This window comes from Xenia sp. Carnegie-2017, unplaced genomic scaffold (genome assembly GCF_021976095.1).
Source record: "Xenia sp. Carnegie-2017 unplaced genomic scaffold, XeniaSp_v1 HiC_scaffold_20, whole genome shotgun sequence".
In the NCBI taxonomy this organism is placed as follows: Eukaryota; Metazoa; Cnidaria; class Anthozoa; order Malacalcyonacea; family Xeniidae; genus Xenia; species Xenia sp. Carnegie-2017.
In genome coordinates this window covers 13,362,930-13,380,752 of record NW_025813483.1, presented here as the reverse complement: position 1 = coordinate 13,380,752, position 17,823 = coordinate 13,362,930, and the positions used below count along the sequence as shown (strand labels likewise).

Below are 17,823 nucleotides of genomic sequence, written 5' to 3'. Positions count from 1 at the left end.
TGCAAATCACCGTGGAAACCATTGTGGATACGTTGTCATAACAACAAAGACGCGCTCTGTCATTGGCTACTTCTCTTGATAAAGTTGTGGTTTTGTTTACATTTTCATACAACTCATAGAAGACAAGTTCGCCTTTTCCTAACATTTCATGAGAAAATATGACCGACTGGGAATTCGTCTTTGATGGCGTTGTTGGATTTTTGACCTCGCCAATATGGAACATACCAATTGTGTCGTTCATCGAAAAGCATTGTATAGGTTTGCAAATTGTCTAGAAAAGATGTACTTTGTTTACGTATGCAATAAATTATTGCCTTTTTTGAACTTACGGCTGCTTTTTCGTGTTAATTGTTTTCTGGCGTTTTCTAAAATAGATATTTATGAGACATCCTATTGTAAATGGCATACAGCTCATTTTGACTAACAAATCGTCTTGCGTCTTCGCATTGCTCCCATACACGCCATACGTCGCATACGACAGCTGCAGAAATGATCGAGTTGACTTTTAATACCTGTTGTGAATTACATTTTATCATGAATAATTCTAGCGTATTGAGAACTTGACGTTTCTTGCAGTTTTCGATGGGAGTGACGAAAATATCATGGCCCTCAAGGAAATACACAAGGAGTACAGTGCTTTGGTAAGTATAATATATCACTGTTCATTTAACCTATTGCCAGGTTGTGTACGTAAGAAAGTCAACCAAAAATCATAACTTCAACTTTGTTCAATCACATTCATTAGCCACAACACATAAAACTCTCCCCTCCCCCCCCATACAATTACATTCAAGACATACGCAACATTCCAATAAAAATCAGCAAGTGCAGGGTCTGTAAATTCAAAACCTGTGGACAAAATTTTTGCATTTAGGTTGAAGAGCTACTGACAAGTTATTTGAAGGATGTCGGTATCGGTGAAGAGCAATTTGTGATGGCTTGTGATGCAGGGTCTACAGACAATGATCAAAGTAAAGCTAAAGACAGAGTATGTAATTTAGTAACACAGTGCTTTTTACTACTAGTTTGTATCAGGAGGTTCCTAAATTTAAAGTCAATAACATATGTGATTACAATGCTTGAAATTGGAAATGAATAGGAAATTTTATCTATTTACTGTGAATCAATGGGATTTGTCATTTGTGGGTGTTGTTTTTGATGATTTCAGCAATCAATATTTGAGCAAGTCTGGGCTGGAGAAGATTTTGAAATGTTTAAGAGCATGATGGTGAAAAAGAATTTGGATTTAGAACTTCAAGCATTAAGCATCATTCAACAAAGAAATGGTGTCCTACCAAAGGTTTTTGAGTCAGGTAAAGGTTGAACAGCCCAAGGTATAGGTAGAACAGAGTGAACAGATGAAGGTCTAGGTAGAACAGATCAAGGTTTACAATTGAACAGGCAAGGTATAGATAAAACAGGCCTTGGTAATGATAGTAAAAAATGTTTGATTTTACATTTTCCTGCCAACTCAAGCCAAAATTATGAAAAACAGTCTTGTTTCATGTAACCATGAATATAACTGACATACGTTTATGAGAAGCATACAATGTTAAAATTGCGTGACATTCAAACTATTTCTAATGAAGAAATGCCTCCAAGGACGAAAATTTCGTCACAGAGAAACGATAAGAACAAGGAAGATGAACTGTTAAAGGAAGTTATTAAATTGTCAGAGATGGAATATAAGAAAGAAAAAAACAGAAAGAAAGAGATTGAACGTATGGAAAAAACGCTAGCACTTTCATCGAAAGAAGAAAGTGAGAGGTAGCTATTATGAATCGGTTATTTTAAAACTGGATGAAAACGATAAAGTGGTGACTCTGCTATAATTAAAAACCAGACATAACAATATTTCTAGATTCTACTTGAGATCAGCTCAACATAGTTTTAATGACTTCTTAATGAAATGAAAATCACAAACTGTTATGTATGTATTATGGTTTGTTCTATGGGAATGACGAAATTTCCAAAGAAATCACTTTTTTTAAAATTCAGACTGTATCGGATGGCAGAAGATGAGCTTAAAAAAATGGAAAGAATGGTGTTGGAGTCATTAAATATAAAAGATAATGTTAACGAGAAGTACAAAAATGAGAATCAAGAGTCTTTAAGGGATAAAGATGACCAATCAATGACAATCTCATCAAGATCGAATGCAACAACCACCAAACCTACCAAGATTCATACCAAGGACATACCAACATCAGGTACATACATCAATGCATACCAATACATAACGTTGTAAATCATTGGTACATACATGTACGTTTCGGTACGTGCAGGTACATATATTGCTATTTGCGACGGAAACATGAACAACAACTGTTCCAACAAAACATTAACGACTGTTTAATCATATAATGTTTATATAGTTGGTAATTTACAAATGTAGATACAAATGGAAAACGGTCTTGACTTAAGCAAGCTCGAGATTTTACGTGAACACGTATTTTATAATTTTATTTTTCGTTCTCTTAGACTCTTTCGACCCGTTATCGTTGAAAGACGAAGCAATGGCCTCCGCGAAAAAACGAAACGAGGAGTCTTCAAGGGATGGAGCAACCAAGTGGAAAAACCAACATTCTAAGCTAAAATCCGTGCCAGTTACCATTCATGGTTAGTCTGTTCGCTCTTACACAGATCTATTATCAGTGAATGGATGAATAAACTCGTTTTGAAAGAGCCTATCGAAGTTTTACTATGATAAAATGATGACATATTTGTTGTATTCTAGGGACAACAAAAACAACTTTGAAGACGCAACAGAATAAAACTGCTATAAAAGCGGATACCCCGGCAGATGCAGCTAAGAACTGGTTAAACAGTGCTATGGCTGAAGCGAAGACGCCATCAGTAAATGTTCTTTCTGCTGTTAAGGTGTGCACTTGTGACATAAAGTATGGATAGAAATTTAGATAGAATCAGTGATGGATTAACGTAGGGGGTTACGCTACAGGATGGGTGCCAATTTCTGTATTAGTTACATCACTAAACAATTAGGAAAAATTAGTTGTGATTTGTGTTTAATGGAGCACACAGCGAAAAGAAGTATCTCCTTGTCATGGAATAAGAGTAACATATTTTAAGAAAAGAAGTCTTACATGGCATGTTGAGACCCGCTTTGTAGCCACCAAATTCCAATCCAATCTCAGACACCTCCCTACAAAATCATCCTTCATCCATCCCTGAATTTGATTGCTTTACAACCGACCTCGCCTAAAGTTTAAGTTTAAACTTACAATACGAGAAAAAACTGGCCGGAGTTGAGTTACTTGAGTAAACTTAAAATCTCAACTACCATATAGCGGCTGAAAACATCTTGAAAGCATTGTTAGTAAAGAACTACTCTTTGGTGGACTTTGATGCAAATTTTGTGACATTTAATCCAAACACACTTCCTCCCCAAGATCAAGCTAACGTTGTTAAAATACATCTTAACAAATTTAGATCGAGGATAAAACCTCAATGGACGAACACATTGCTCAGAGAGCCCAATACATGAGGATACAACGCGAGAAATTGATCAATCTTAAAAAACAAGAGAGGACAAAACGTCTTCATACGTTCGAAGAAGACGCTCCGAAACGTCCAATGTCTTCGAGAGTTGCGCGCCGCGTCACTGCAGGGACTGAGACAGAAAAAGCTCCATCCAATGAGATGGACGAACAGCAACAAAAGAAGTTGGATTTACGTCGAGCATTGGCGGCAAGATTGAAGAAAGAGGTTGTCAACGCAGAATGACGAATGAATTGGTAAAGTTTTGATGAAATTCATGGATGCTCATTTTAAATACCATGAAATTAATAAGTAAATTTAGATTTATTTTGATGTAGGTATATTGAACTGAACTGAAGAAATGACGTGTGAATATTTAGTTATTGTTTAAATTATCATGTTATTAGAAACAGAAACTATGAGAAATACGATGATTTTTGAATGAGAAACGTTTTGTGTGACAAAATTCCTAAAAATTAATGAAGACAAATTTATGTACAAAGATGGATTTGTCTTCGATATCAAAAAATTTGTCAATCTTGTTTCTCATACTATATAATCAAGAAATTTCCTTCTAATCCAACTAATTTCCATCATTACCTTCTTCGTGGTTCTCAGTTCTCAGTTGAAGAGCAGAAACTAAAGGCAGCTTCCACTTCTCTTCAGGAATTTTCTTTGCCCATTCAGGAATTGCCGAACTTGGCAATTGAATATTTGCCATTACAGATTTGATTAAATTTATTTCATCTGAAATAGAGGAGATGTTTTATTTGTTAGTTTAACGAAATATTCGCAGAGAGAAAATAAGTAAAAGTTTGTTTATTAAGAAAACAACAAGAACGTATATATATCGTACAACTGAGCCAGCGATTGTATAGAGCTGCGCCCGCAATGTCATATTAAAGTAATACTTGATAACAGTAACAAAATATCATAATGCTGAGTGTACATTTAATAATTCAACACTCCCACTCACTCAGCATCATACTACATTAAACTAAGTCATAGTTTAGAGCGAAGTTTCTCAAATTTTCCTTGTGGCAATGGTTTTGAAAAGATGTCAGCGATCATTTCATCTGTTGGACAGTAGTTTACTTGAATAGTTTCATCTTCAACTTTCTCACGAACAAAATGAAATTTAATATCGATATGTTTTGTTCTTTTATGCAAAACAGGGTTTTTTGACATGGCAATGGCTCCTTGGTTGTCTTCGTTTATTGTCGTCGGATTAGGATCATTAATTTTCAGGTCTTTTCGAAGTTGCCACAACCAAACACACTCTTGCGTTGCCAAGCAAAGAGCGATATACTCAGCAATACATATTACCAGCAAGACGACCTTTAGCAATAAGTTTTCCTTTAGCATTCTTTATCCAGCAAAGTGTGTGTCCAAATTGTACTACATTTTCTTTTGCAGTGACAGCTCGGGCACTAAAGAGATTAGCAGTTAGTTTGGGGACATATAGGACTTTTGCCATTGTTGACTTTCGTTGATACTTTTCTTTTGGTCCAAGGATCATCATGATTTGTATTTCTCCACTTCCACAAGCATCAACAGATCGACCATCTCCAAGAACGACGGGTTCTGGCACTGGGAATTCTTTATAGTTCTGTAGCAGTTGACTGTTTGATGTCATATGTTGCGAGGCTCCTGAGTCGATGATCCAGTTGTCAGCACCTTTTACTGTGTTCAGACCAACGGCAAATAGATTTTCACCAGAATCAGTATCTCTTCCACAATTATCCTGCACAGCCGCTGCATTATGTCTTGAAGACATGCCATTAGTTTTACAATCTTGATTTCTTCGATTCTGACGTCTCTGTTACGTGGGCAGTTTCGAAGGATATGGTTCTCTTCTCCGCATCCATAGCATTTGATATGCTTTCGAGGAGGCTTGTTGTGGTCTATGACAGAAGATCGAAGTGAAATACGCAGAAGAAAAGCATCTCGTTGTTAATGTTATCAAGGAGAAGTGGATTATTTTTTGTGGAGACAATTTGTTGATTTGTTTAATGAGTTTTATGAGGAATTGTTAGGTGTTAAAACTTTTCAGCTGCACTTGATTGTTTAGATATATTTTATTATCGAAGGGAATTTCGTACTATAAAACGTTCGTCGAGTCTTCCTCGTTAATTTTTACAGAAGCGGATAGTCGATAAAATGCCTTTGATCAATCCATGGATGTTGACGACATGCCCGAATGTAAGGATCTTGCAAAAGACGTGGGAGCTATCGAAGCAGAGATGGTGGAGATACACTGTACGGCCGCATGTAACGGTGTGGTTTTACCACAAATACCGAAAATTACAGGTATCTTACATGGGCACACGTCAAAGATCGCTACGGTATACAAAGGATTCAAGACGCGTTACGAGCGCTTGAAAGAGGATAACGACCATCTTTGGGAAGAAGTAAAACAAGGGAGAATCGAGAGAGATCAGGCGAAAAGCGAGAGGGATGAACTGAAGAAGGATAATGCCCGGCTCTGGGATAAAGTGAAAGAAAACAATAAACAAATGGAAGTGGAAGCTGCTGACTCAGAGTATGAATCACTAATGGAAAACGATACCTGGTGGTAGAGGTACCAGTTCCCAGGTATCGTTTTCCATTAGTGATTCATACTCTGAGTCAGCAGCTTCCTTCCACTTTGAGCATGTTCGCTTTCAAGAGCTATTTTCAAGGATGTAGGCTCTTCAACCTGTGTTACATAGAGTGCTGTATGGGTTGTTGTCGACACATTGGCGTATTCATCATGATAATGAATTGGCGGTTTCTTCTCTCTTGCTGAACGTCTCAGCATAGTAGACTTCTCTGTTTCCTCTTTCTTCAGGTACAACTCGTTCTCTTGGTCCAACTCTAACTGCACTTCATTGGAATGCCCAAAGTCTGTTTCCTAAAATTATGTCGCGACGAATGAAGACTTTCCGTTTGTTTTCGTCATACAATCTGTATCCTTTTGTTTCAAACTGTAGCCAACAAATCGCATTTTTTCAGCTTTTGGCTCCAGTTTCGGACGTAGTGAATCTGCAACATGAGCATATGCAATGCAACCAAAGACGCGAAGGTTAGAGACATCTGGTTTCTCACCATACCATCGCTCATATGGTGTAACTCCTGTTGCAGTTGTGACAATTCGATTTCTGATGTATGCTGCAGCTGAAATTGCTTCCCCCCAGAAACTCTTCGCAATTCCTGCATGTAAGATCATCGAAAGAGCAGCTTCCTGGAGCGTCCTGTTCATTCGTTCAGCAACACCATTTTGTTGCGGTGAATGAGGAACGGTTGTTTCGTGTCTGATTCCCTTTTTCTTGAGATAATCTTCAAATTCGTTGGACAAGTATTCACCTCCATTATCAGTTCGTAATGTTTTAATATGGCAGTCTGCTTGATTCGTTACTGCCAATTCCCATTCTTTAAATTTTGTCAGTACTTCTGATTTATATTTGATAGGGTAAACACTTACACATCTTGAGTAGTCGTCGATAAATGTCACAAAGTATTTTGCACCACCAAAACTTTCTGTATTCATGGGTCCTGCGACATCGCTGTGTACAAGCTCTAGCCTTTTTGTTGACTTAACTTCTCCCACTGCTTTGAAGGGTGCTCGATGTAACTTTCCCTTTACACAGGCTTCACAAAAGTCTAGCTTGTTTGTCCCAGAAATGTCAATACCTGTCACAATAGCTTTTGAAACCACTGTCTTCATCTGAGGTAAATTCATGTGACCCATTCTTTGATGCCATAGATTTATTTTTTGATTTGATGTTTCCGCCACCAATGCTTGCTTTCTTCCTTCCTCAACTTTGCAGTCTAGGAAGTACATATTACCAGCAAGACGACCTTTAGCAATAAGTTTTTATTTAGCATTCTTTATCCAGCAAAGTGTGTGTCCAAATTGTACTACATTTCCTTTTGCAGTGACAGCTCGGGCACTAAAGAGATTAGCAGTTAGTTTGGGGACATATAGGACTTTTGCCATTGTTGACTTTCGTTGATACTTTTCTTTTGGTCCAAGGATCATCATGATTTGTATTTCTCCACTTCCACAAGCATCAACAGATCGACCATCTCCAAGAACGACGGGTTCTGGCACTGGGAATTCTTTATAGTTCTGTAGCAGTTGACGGTTTGATGTCATATGTTGCGAGGCTCCTGAGTCGATGATCCAGTTGTCAGCACCTTTTACTGTGTTCAGACCAACGGCAAATAGATTTTCACCAGAATCAGTATCACTTCCACAATTATCCTGCACAGCCGCTGCATTATGTCTTGAAGACATGCCATTAGTTTTACAATCTTGATTTCTTCGATTCTGACGTCTCTTGTTACGTGGGCAGTTTCGAAGGATATGGTTCTCTTCTCCGCATCAATAGCATTTGATATGCTTTCGAGGAGGCTTGTTGTGCTGTAGTGCAGACTCGCCTTCACCAAATTCTTCACCAGTCAATTTACTGTTGTTTTGTTTACGTTTCTCTTCCTCATTGATCAATGCTTGATGCAATTGAGTCAAATTTAGATCATCTCCTCTTGCAGTCAAAGCAGTCACGACGGTATTATATGAGCGTGGTAGACTAAGCAGCAAAGCGACCATACGTTCATCCTCGGGGATGGGGGCTTGAATAGCTGCCAACTGATCAGTAATTACTTTCATTCGACGGAAGTGCTCATCCAATTTATCAGACTCTTTCATCTTTAAAGAGAAAAATCGTTGTTTTAGAAATAGCTTGTTCGCCATAGTATCACGCTCAAATCGTCCTCTCAGTGTGTCCCATATTTCTTTTGGAGTTTCACACCCAGTTATCAGGTATATAAGATCGGAGTTGATCGATGTAACTAACAGAGCTTTCGTCTTTTTCTGTGCTTTGTCAAAGGCTGTTTGCCTCCCAGAACTACCCTCTGATGTGTCAGGACATGTCAGAGATCCATCGACATGGCCAAATAATTCCTTAGCTTCCAATATGGCTTTCATTTGGTATTTCCATATTTGCCAGTTTTTTGCGCCTTCGAGTTTATCAATTGACAGTTTGTCTTCCTGAGCCATTACAACACAGTAAATCGCACACGATTAAATTTTACTTACTGTTGCCTAGCGTTAGCAATGTCTGGGCCCATAACCTGTTAGTTTAACGAAATATTCGCAGAGAGAGAATAAGTAAAAGTTTGTTCATTAAGTAAACAACAAGAACGTATATATATCGTACAACTGAGCCAGCGATTGTATAGAGCTGCGCCCGCAATGTCATATTAAAGTAATACTTGATAACAGTAACAAAATATCATAATGCTGAGTGTACATTTAATAAATTCAACATTATTTGTAACTCAAATATCTTATAATTCATTAGATATACTGGCATGTATGGTTTTATGATATTTGGCATGATCTATATTAATTGAAAAAAAACCAGTAACTTAGGATGGATCATCATTGATACATGGGCAATGTAAACATACATAGACTAAGATATAACACCCATATCTTAAAAGCTCACTAAGTAGATCTTCAAAGTCACCTCAAAGTTCTTTAAAGATGACATTTGCACAGCAATGATTGCTTGATTTGAAATATTCTACCAAATTATTTGCCATTGATTAAGAAATGATTTTGTCATTGATGAGTGGGAGCATTTTTATGTCTTTTGTCAGTAAGTGCAAGTTTTAGTGAGCTTTTCAGAAATTATTTATTTTCAGATAATTACTTTCAGACATGAATACCTTGGCCCATGGTTTGATGCTTAGATGATGAGAATGCTGATGTAGATGATGTATCATCTAATGTCAAATCATTACCAGGATCCATAGTCTCATCAAATACTTCATTATCACTGACTTTTGAAACATCTTCAATCTTCAAACCAAAAGTATGAAATGATATCAATTGGTTAGTATGTATACAACAGAATAAACACTTACACACCAACTTAGTTTCATGTTTTATACAATTTATCTTTGTTATGCAGTCATTAAATGCTCACACGAATGCATGATCTGTCTTCTTACCTCGTTGACCTCGTTATTTAAGGCAATATCATCTTCACTTTGAGCTAATGAAACGTATCCTTGATGTGTTTCCTCTACTGTATCGTCGTCACTCACATCCTCACCAGAAAATATTTCGTCCAGACCATCTTCAATGATAACGTAGCTCTCGATGTTTTCTATAACATCATCTTGCCGATTTGGTGATAAATCGTTTTCTCTATTGCGAGGACACATTTCTACCTTATTTTCCACTCTTTCTACTCGAGACATTTAACCGTTTATGGCAGAAAATACCTTTCATAACGATTACGTCTCGAAACAAACTGAGACATTTTCACTTAAATATATTTATCTGGCGATACTTCATATAACACAAAACATTTCGTGTAGTGTCATGAATTTAATTTAATATTCAATTAAGTTCACAAATTTAATGACAATTATAGTCAATTTTGTACATTTCAAGAAGGCTGAACTACATCTCATAGACTTATAATAGATACGAATGGTTTCTAATTCAACTGAAAAGACTTCTTGCTTGAGGGCAAAACTTTTTATTTTCAAAAGGTAATATCATGACGACATTAGATTAAACGTGTAAGCCATTTCACAGCAAGATTACTAAGGATGAAAAGAGCTGGGACCAGATTGGCGTATGTCCGCTAAATGGGATGTACTACGAGATATACGCTCTGCACCTGGAATTTTGGCCTGTTGAGAGAGATTATCACGCGACGTCGCTCGACTCAACTGCTGGTCGGCAGTTCCACCGCTCATTTTTTCCATCAAACGTTGTCCACGACTGCTTAATGTTTTCCGAAGTCGATGAAACGCTTTCTCGCGTTTTATTGATGCACGGGTGTCTTCGTCGCGCAATTCTATCTCATCTCTATCAATACCCCTATTACCAGAGTTCAAACTGACTGGAGATGAGCTTCGAGGGGAGCTTGTACTCGGAGAATATGACCCGCCATCGGAGAGGATCTGAACTACTTTACTTTGCCGTATCACGTCAAGAGCCTGGAAATGAATGACATAAATAAACAAGTTATGCATGGAACAAAAGTTTTCTGGATCTGAATGAAATGACATCGAAAAAATTCGCATGGCAGGAAGCAAAAAAGGGTTTTGTTATGAATGGATGCGAAAAAAAACAACACGAATGAAAGAACATCCGATTTTAAAACTAACATTTTTCTTGGATCTCAAAGCACATTCCTCTAAAGTTTCTGCTGCTTCGAATTTTCCCTGACGTCGATACAATGCACCCAGATTACGTAATGTTGTTGTCACTGTTGGACTATCCACTTTGGCAGCTTTATGCCACCCCCCATACTCGCCGTACGGAGCATTATCCCCACCCCGTCCTCGATCATCGCTTTTACCATCCGTCTCCGAGCCAAACTCGCGTTCGTGAGCACGCGTCAATACCTACAAGGATAAATAGGAAGACAATAAGACACTGGGATCGATGAGTGAACCATGACGATTCAAGCTATTTTCCACAGGATGGAATTTTCCAGACGTAATAGTTGATAAAAGGTCGGCGATGTCGTCACTATTTAGCCAATAATACAGATAGAGAGCCATCCATGCACAATGTTTTTAATTAAATGAAGATATGATCTTCGCACTTTTGCTGGACGATTTAAGCAATTGTCTCATGAACCTGAAAAATTCAGGTGACTCAACGGGATTCGAACCCATGAGTTGAGTCACTTCCCGTTGAGTCACCTGAATTTTTCAGGTTCATGAGACAATTGCTTAAATTGTTCAGCAAAAGTGCGAAGATCATATCTTCATTTAATTTCAAACACCGCAATGCATATAACATTCTTTCATAGCACAATGTTTTCTTGCCATGTCCAGCGTCATTGGTACCTGTTTATATAATGTCTCGGCAGCTTTATATTTTCCTTGTTTGAGATAAGCTGATGCCTTGAAATGAAGAAGAAACAATGAACAACAAAACTTTGCACTTTATTAAAAGGGAAATCATATCTTACCAAGTTGTTTTTTGTCTTTGCGACGTTCGGATCGTCTGGACCAAGTTTTGTCGTGTAAATCTCAAGAGCACGTTGATAATATTTCTCCACCTTGAACAAAATAAAAACATCCACTAACATAACTTCAAACAAATCACCAAAGGAAAAGTTAAATTTGCTCAAACAAGATGAAAAAGACCATGAAAAACGGTTCTGTGTTAACGGATTTCAATTTCTTTCTCATAAACATTCTCCAACTCGAATACAAAACAATGTTTCTTCTGGTATATCATAATAAAGCGCAAAAATCCTAACCTCTTCATATTTGCCCTGATTCTGACAAAGTAGCGCGAGGTTATTCAACTGTTTAGCTACATCCGGGTGATCGGCACCAAGAACCTAAAATTACAAGAAAACGGTTTCATGTTTGAGGGAGGATACCTCTGGAATTTTATTCCTCCTAAGGAAATTAGAGAAAGCAAATGCTTTTCCTCTTTTTAAAACTTTTTTCTATGGGTTTTTCTTACACCTCCGTGAAAATCAGCTTCGGTCGTCGGGGTCAACGTGCTTAAATAAAGTTATCCTATTTATCTATCTTCTAAAAATGGTTTCAAACATTCATAGTTATGGAATGGTATCCTTGTCTTCCAAACACTTTGGTAATCAATGTACAAAACATGAAATATCACTGACATGAACATCGTTATCATATGGCATCCTTCTCTGTTATATACTTTCATAATCCACGTGCACAACATGAAGTAGCTGAGACATGAACATCGTTATCATATGGTATCCTTCTCTGTTATATACTTTAGTAATCCACGTGCACAACATGAAGTAGCTGTGACATGAACATCGTTATCATATGGCATCCTTCTCTCTTATATACTTTCATAATCCACGTGCACAACATGAAGTAGCTGAGACATGAACATCGTTATCATATGGTATCCTTCTCTGTTATATACTTTAGTAATCCACGTGCACAACATGAAGTAGCTGTGACATGAACATCGTTATCATATGGTATCCTTCTCTGTTATATACTTTAGTAATCCACGTGCACAACATGAAGTAGCTGAGACATGAACATCGTTATCATATGGTATCCTTCTCTGTTATATACTTTAGTAATCCACGTGCACAACATGAAGTAGCTATGACATGAACATCGTTATCATATGGTATCCTTCTCTGTTATATACTTTAGTAATCCACATTAACAACATATACCGCTACCTAAACATTGCTATTACGAGTAAATGTTTTATCAACCTTCTCTCGAATTTCCAAGGCTCTCTTACACAATGGCTCCGCGTCCTTGTATTTCCTCTCTTTCCATAAAGGACTGCAAGATTATTTAAAGTCGCTGCGACCTAATAATGAAATATTGAACTGCTAAAATACTGTTCACCATTCGGTAACGTGCACGAAACAAGATTATTGCATGAGAACACAATTAATGACGTCGTCTGAAGAGAAGGTGAAAGGGGATAATTGCCTACTCCCAAAATATCTATCTTTCCCAGCAGAGCAACGCAACTTTTTTAAACAATTTTGTTTTTCACATACACAGTGGATACATCCACATATATGAGGATACCAAATTTTGGTGTGGCCCCGCATAAATATTGTATTTTTGGCTTATGTATCACCCTAGCTACAGAACTCTGGTGGAAACGCAAATACATTCAATACATGCATTTATATTTGACAAGGGCAGACAATATCAGCGATAAATGTGAATCTGAACGGACATGAAATCTATTCTTAAATCACATACTGCAGGATGATCTTCACCCAACGTCTTTTCTCTGATCGTGAGTGCATCGTGCAGTAGATTCGCTGCTTCCTTGTACTTATTTTGATCCCTGAAAGATGGAAAACAAACGAAAAACGTTTCATGAATAGGATACAAGACCCAACAAAGATATGTTAAGCATGTTAAGCACGAGAAATCAACAATTAAAGCAAACAAAAAAAATATTTATTTAGAAAACGAAACTTTCACGAATTGATAAAAAATTAAATATGCTCTGTTATAAAAATACGAGTTAAAAATCTACATTTATAATATACAATTAAAAACTTCAAAAAAGACTCTGTAAATATTAAAATGATTATAAAAGATTACTTCTCTTAGATACCAAGTATAAGTTAACTATTAACACCAAACATCTATTCGCTGTCACACCAATCACTCTCTACCCCACATGATCATAGAATATCACACATTTTACAAAGTAAATAACACAAAATCAATCACATAAGCAACTGTGTCCCATAATGTCCTCTACTATGACTTAACTACTACCCATGTGCACATCTTTCCCCCAATATACCCATTTAAGAAATAACACAAAGATTAAATTTCCATGTCCAGGAGCTTTCATAATGTCTACCACACAAGTTCAACTGGGAAGGTCATCGACTGGACAATAAAATACCGCTGTGCAAATGCTCAAACAAGCATTTCTCAACTGACGCATCGTGGAGTTCGGCACGTGACTGACACAGTCGACCCAATTCATCTTCCATCTTGCCGAGCGGTAGTTCAGAACAACCCACAAAGTTTGCATGCTCAGCATCAACTGGGCAAGCAAACGTAGCCTGGTGATCAATTTTGTTTCGGACAGGCGACATAACAAATTGGAGTATATCTTGTATTATGTATCTAGGGAGTTTGACTGTCTTGTGAACGATATTGAATCTACACGAAAAAGGAAAAAACGTGTCAGATAGCTAGGAAATTTTCAAAACTATCCAAAGCATTAGTTTTTCGCTGATGTTTCTGTCAGACAACATGAATATAAATCATTTGTTCTTATAAAACTTATGAGAAAATAGAATAAAACCATTTTTGAAGCTGGTCTCATAACTGTTTCTAAATCTTTAATTCAATGACACTACTTTCAATTGCAAACTTTATCGTTTTGAAAACAAAATCGACACGTTTTCTCCTCTTTAAAAACTATTTGAAAAAATCTCTCTAATCAGAGGATTCAGAGCCCTCTAACATCTAGCTCTAGTGAGTAGTGAAAATCAATTCTACAACAGGAGTGCTCGAAAAATTTGCAAATACCGTAGTATGGATGTCAAAAGTACAAGAATCCTGTTTCAAATCAAAGATGAATAAGAAAGGATTATTAGGGGTGTGTGAAGGTGAACACAACAAAAATTTTCTAGAAGGTTCTGTTGTCTATGATTGTAATATCATTATACTTAGTTAAAAATTGTGCAATGTAACTGAACAAGAGTGCAGTACAAATATATTTTCAGCCTGTGGCCCTGGTTTAACACACCAATGCACTGGAGCCCCTTGAAAGCACTGGCACCCCCTTCTATTGGATGAGCATAGATGTGTCTACCCTCTGTTTCAAATGTGATCCACTTTGAATGAAAGTTGATCTGTTATCAAACAGAATACATATATAGTAAAATCAGAGAGAACCATTCATAACAGCATCAATTTCTTACAAATAATCATACCTGTAAACCAGGGCGAGTATATTCAACATTGTGGCCACATCTGGATGATCATGACCTGATGTTTTCTCCAAATCCTCTAAAGCTTGTTTACAAAGAGGCACTGCGACCTCATAACGACCCTAAAAAGATAGTTCAACCAGAACATACTCACTAAAAATTCCCTCATTCTTGATTCTTCCAATTAAAATCAACAGATTAGTGAAATACAAGTTTCTATGATAAGTCTGTATGCAAAGGAAAGGCATACCTGTGAGGCATATTGTATTACTAAGTTATGGAGTGTTCGAAGTCGAGCAGGAATCTCATAGACACCTGCTGTTGTACCAGTTGATGTAGCTGACACTTGACTTAAAGTTTCATCTAATATGAAACAAATGTTAAAATGTTGTTAAATTCTTTTATCTAAAGACAATTTCAAAATATCAATAACTTGAATCAAACTTGAATTGAAAAAAGAAGGATATGTTTATTATGAACTTGTTCACTAACAGTAAATACAATATATAAAAATCTTACCATCAACTCCACCTTCTGATTCTTCATCTTGAGAGAGTTCTGCACTGCTGTAGTCATTTTCAATTCCTTCATCCTTGAAATGTTAAAATATATTTATAAACTTAAGACTTTAATCATAAATTTTTCTATTCCTTAGCAAACATACCTGTATTTGTTTATCCTGAAAGAAAACAAAGAAAGAAATAGTTAGATACACATCTGTAGTGAGGAAAGTAACATTTCATGAGAAAAATATTTTTTTCATACGAACATCATCATATTTGCTGATGGATTGCATGAACTCCAAATGTTGTTTCTCTTCCTCCAACTGGGCAACTTTCTGTTCACTTTCTTGAAACTTTTGCTGTGTTATAGACAGTTCTTCACGAAGCCATGCATTCTCTTGACAAAGGCGACGGACTTGAGCCTTCAGTTTTTGTTTTTCTGCTTCAACAGTGCTCAGATGACTACTCAATGCCATCATAACCTGGAGAGAGAAAACATACATACTAGCCAATTTTTTGAAAAAATAACCGTAAAATCATCCAGGGTTAGTGCTGTTGTGACAATTGACAAAGAACATTGGTGTTAGTGTTGACTGATGTTTCAATATGATATTTTATCCTTAGCGGTAGTCATCCTTTGCAGAAGCCATCATTTTACTTCGAAGATGATCACCAATAAAGATGTCAAAACATCCATCAACAACTTGATGATCTACATCTACAAACATGTAATGATAACCTCAGGTCTAATTCATTCACTTTAATAGAATCAAATCTTATTCATGGAAGGTTTAGATGAAAATCTAACTGCCAACTGACTCTGTCTGCGTCCAGTATATTTATGTACATGAATAACAGGAACATCATTGGAACTTTTTGATTCCGTTATATGATTTTTGGTAACAAATTACGTTAACAATCTATGTATATTGTATTAAAATAACATTTTCAACAAAAGGATCCAACATTTTCTAGCGTGGTCATTCATAAATTACAATGACAAATCGGAAAGCGATAAATCTATTAATTTTATCATAAAATAAATCAATTAAAGGTTACTGTACAAATATATACCTGAGCTTCACCGATTCCCAGCTCAATTTTCTCTAGTGAAGTTCTTATGATACCTGTTTTCATGTTTGCCGACTCATTCAAATCCGACGGTGAAAGTTCTTTCAAAATACCCGAGTGTTCATTCTTCAACGTTTCTAAACCTCGCACAACAGTCTTTGTACCATTGAGTATCTCATCTTGCGAAAGTTTTCGATTCTCGTCGTTCCTCATTGACATTTTAGAAAGAATTTTTAAAGTACAATTACATTAATCAAGAAAGAGGAGTTAGATGACGCCTTTGTAATTGCTGCTGTTTACAATCCACAACCCAAGATTTGCGTTTAATATTGTTCTTTAGGATTCATCCGATTCCTTATTTCATTCTATTTTATGAAAATATGTTTCATTGATGGCATTCGCGTGTAAAACTTGTATAAAACCCAGAAAATATACGAGGGACAAGCAAAGTTATCGACACGAAATCAATTTTCTTGTTGAAAGACACTTAATTCCATCTCTCGAACTGAGGTGACGTGTCTACGAATTTTAACGAATGAGTAGAAAAATCACTAAAAATTTAACTGACGAAACCTCAAACAACAAAGAAAATGCGTTGTTAGAAATACCATTGCAACTTCTGCAAAGAAGACTTAAAACATATTCTTCGTGAAATTTAATGTTTCATTTCTATTGAGGTGAGTTCCCGTTTGCTCCATCAACGGAAAAAACTTTTTAGTGTCAACATCCAAATGAAAAGTAACTAGAATATTGGCTTGGCAAGTATTTTCCAGGTAAACTCAACTGAATTGTAGTGTAGTGTATGGCCGTAATATGATTTAGTGCATCTTAGAAACCCAAATTGGTTTGTGCAAGCTACTTTTGCAAAAACGTCTGGCTTGTTTTGCGTTGAGCATTCTTCAAAATTTTTGCAAGATTTTAGGTTAATGTGCCCTGTTGTTTTGAAAAATATTGTAGACTTGGTTTTGTTTTAAACTGTTTGTGCATGTCAGTCTTAACGCACAATTTTATAAAAATGCTTAAAAACGGCAGTGAGTTTTGAACTTTGAGAGATCAGAGTATTTGAGTTTCGGTATATCGCTGAGCTATATATACAATATTTAACTGCATGTTTAGCTAATATTGCAGTTATTAATTACGAAATTACGCGAAGTCTTGCCAAGTCACGAGCGACATTATAAATACAGAATTCAGACAAAAGATCACAAAACAAAATAAACAAACATGGGCAATCGCCCCTTGTATAGCTTTCTCCTTACAAACTTCCGTCAGCCATTGAATGTACTGAAAATTGC

The 17,823-nt window shown here is 36.5% G+C and overlaps 2 protein-coding genes across 3 annotated transcripts; one reads left to right on the top strand and one right to left on the bottom strand.

Moving 5' to 3' along the window:
* Positions 1–66: 66 nt before the first annotated feature.
* Positions 67–3,947, top strand: LOC124441315 (cilia- and flagella-associated protein 36-like). Of its 2 annotated transcripts, XM_046991764.1 has the most exons (10): positions 67–258; positions 577–641; positions 875–988; positions 1,169–1,313; positions 1,590–1,767; positions 1,999–2,210; positions 2,482–2,619; positions 2,738–2,880; positions 3,451–3,755; positions 3,837–3,947. In XM_046991764.1, exons 1-9 carry the CDS (start codon positions 159–161, stop codon positions 3,742–3,744), a joined length of 1,389 nt encoding a protein of 462 aa, XP_046847720.1. In that variant the 5' UTR covers positions 67–158; the 3' UTR covers positions 3,745–3,755; positions 3,837–3,947. The 2 variants fall into 2 exon arrangements, with proteins under 2 accessions (XP_046847720.1, XP_046847719.1); XM_046991763.1 differs by having other exon boundaries at positions 3,451–3,947.
* On the bottom strand, positions 3,861–17,020 carry LOC124441314 (kinesin light chain-like). Its single transcript, XM_046991762.1, is given in 16 exon segments — positions 3,861–4,245; positions 9,214–9,346; positions 9,499–10,500; positions 10,672–10,911; positions 11,362–11,418; positions 11,487–11,576; positions 11,781–11,864; positions 12,744–12,796; positions 12,799–12,844; positions 13,252–13,339; positions 14,958–15,076; positions 15,205–15,317; positions 15,474–15,546; positions 15,619–15,633; positions 15,724–15,939; positions 16,532–17,020. Coding segments are annotated over 14 exon segments (1,809 nt in total). The 5' UTR covers positions 16,748–17,020; the 3' UTR covers positions 3,861–4,245; positions 9,214–9,346; positions 9,499–10,101.
* Between the last annotated feature and the right edge of the window lie 803 nt (positions 17,021–17,823).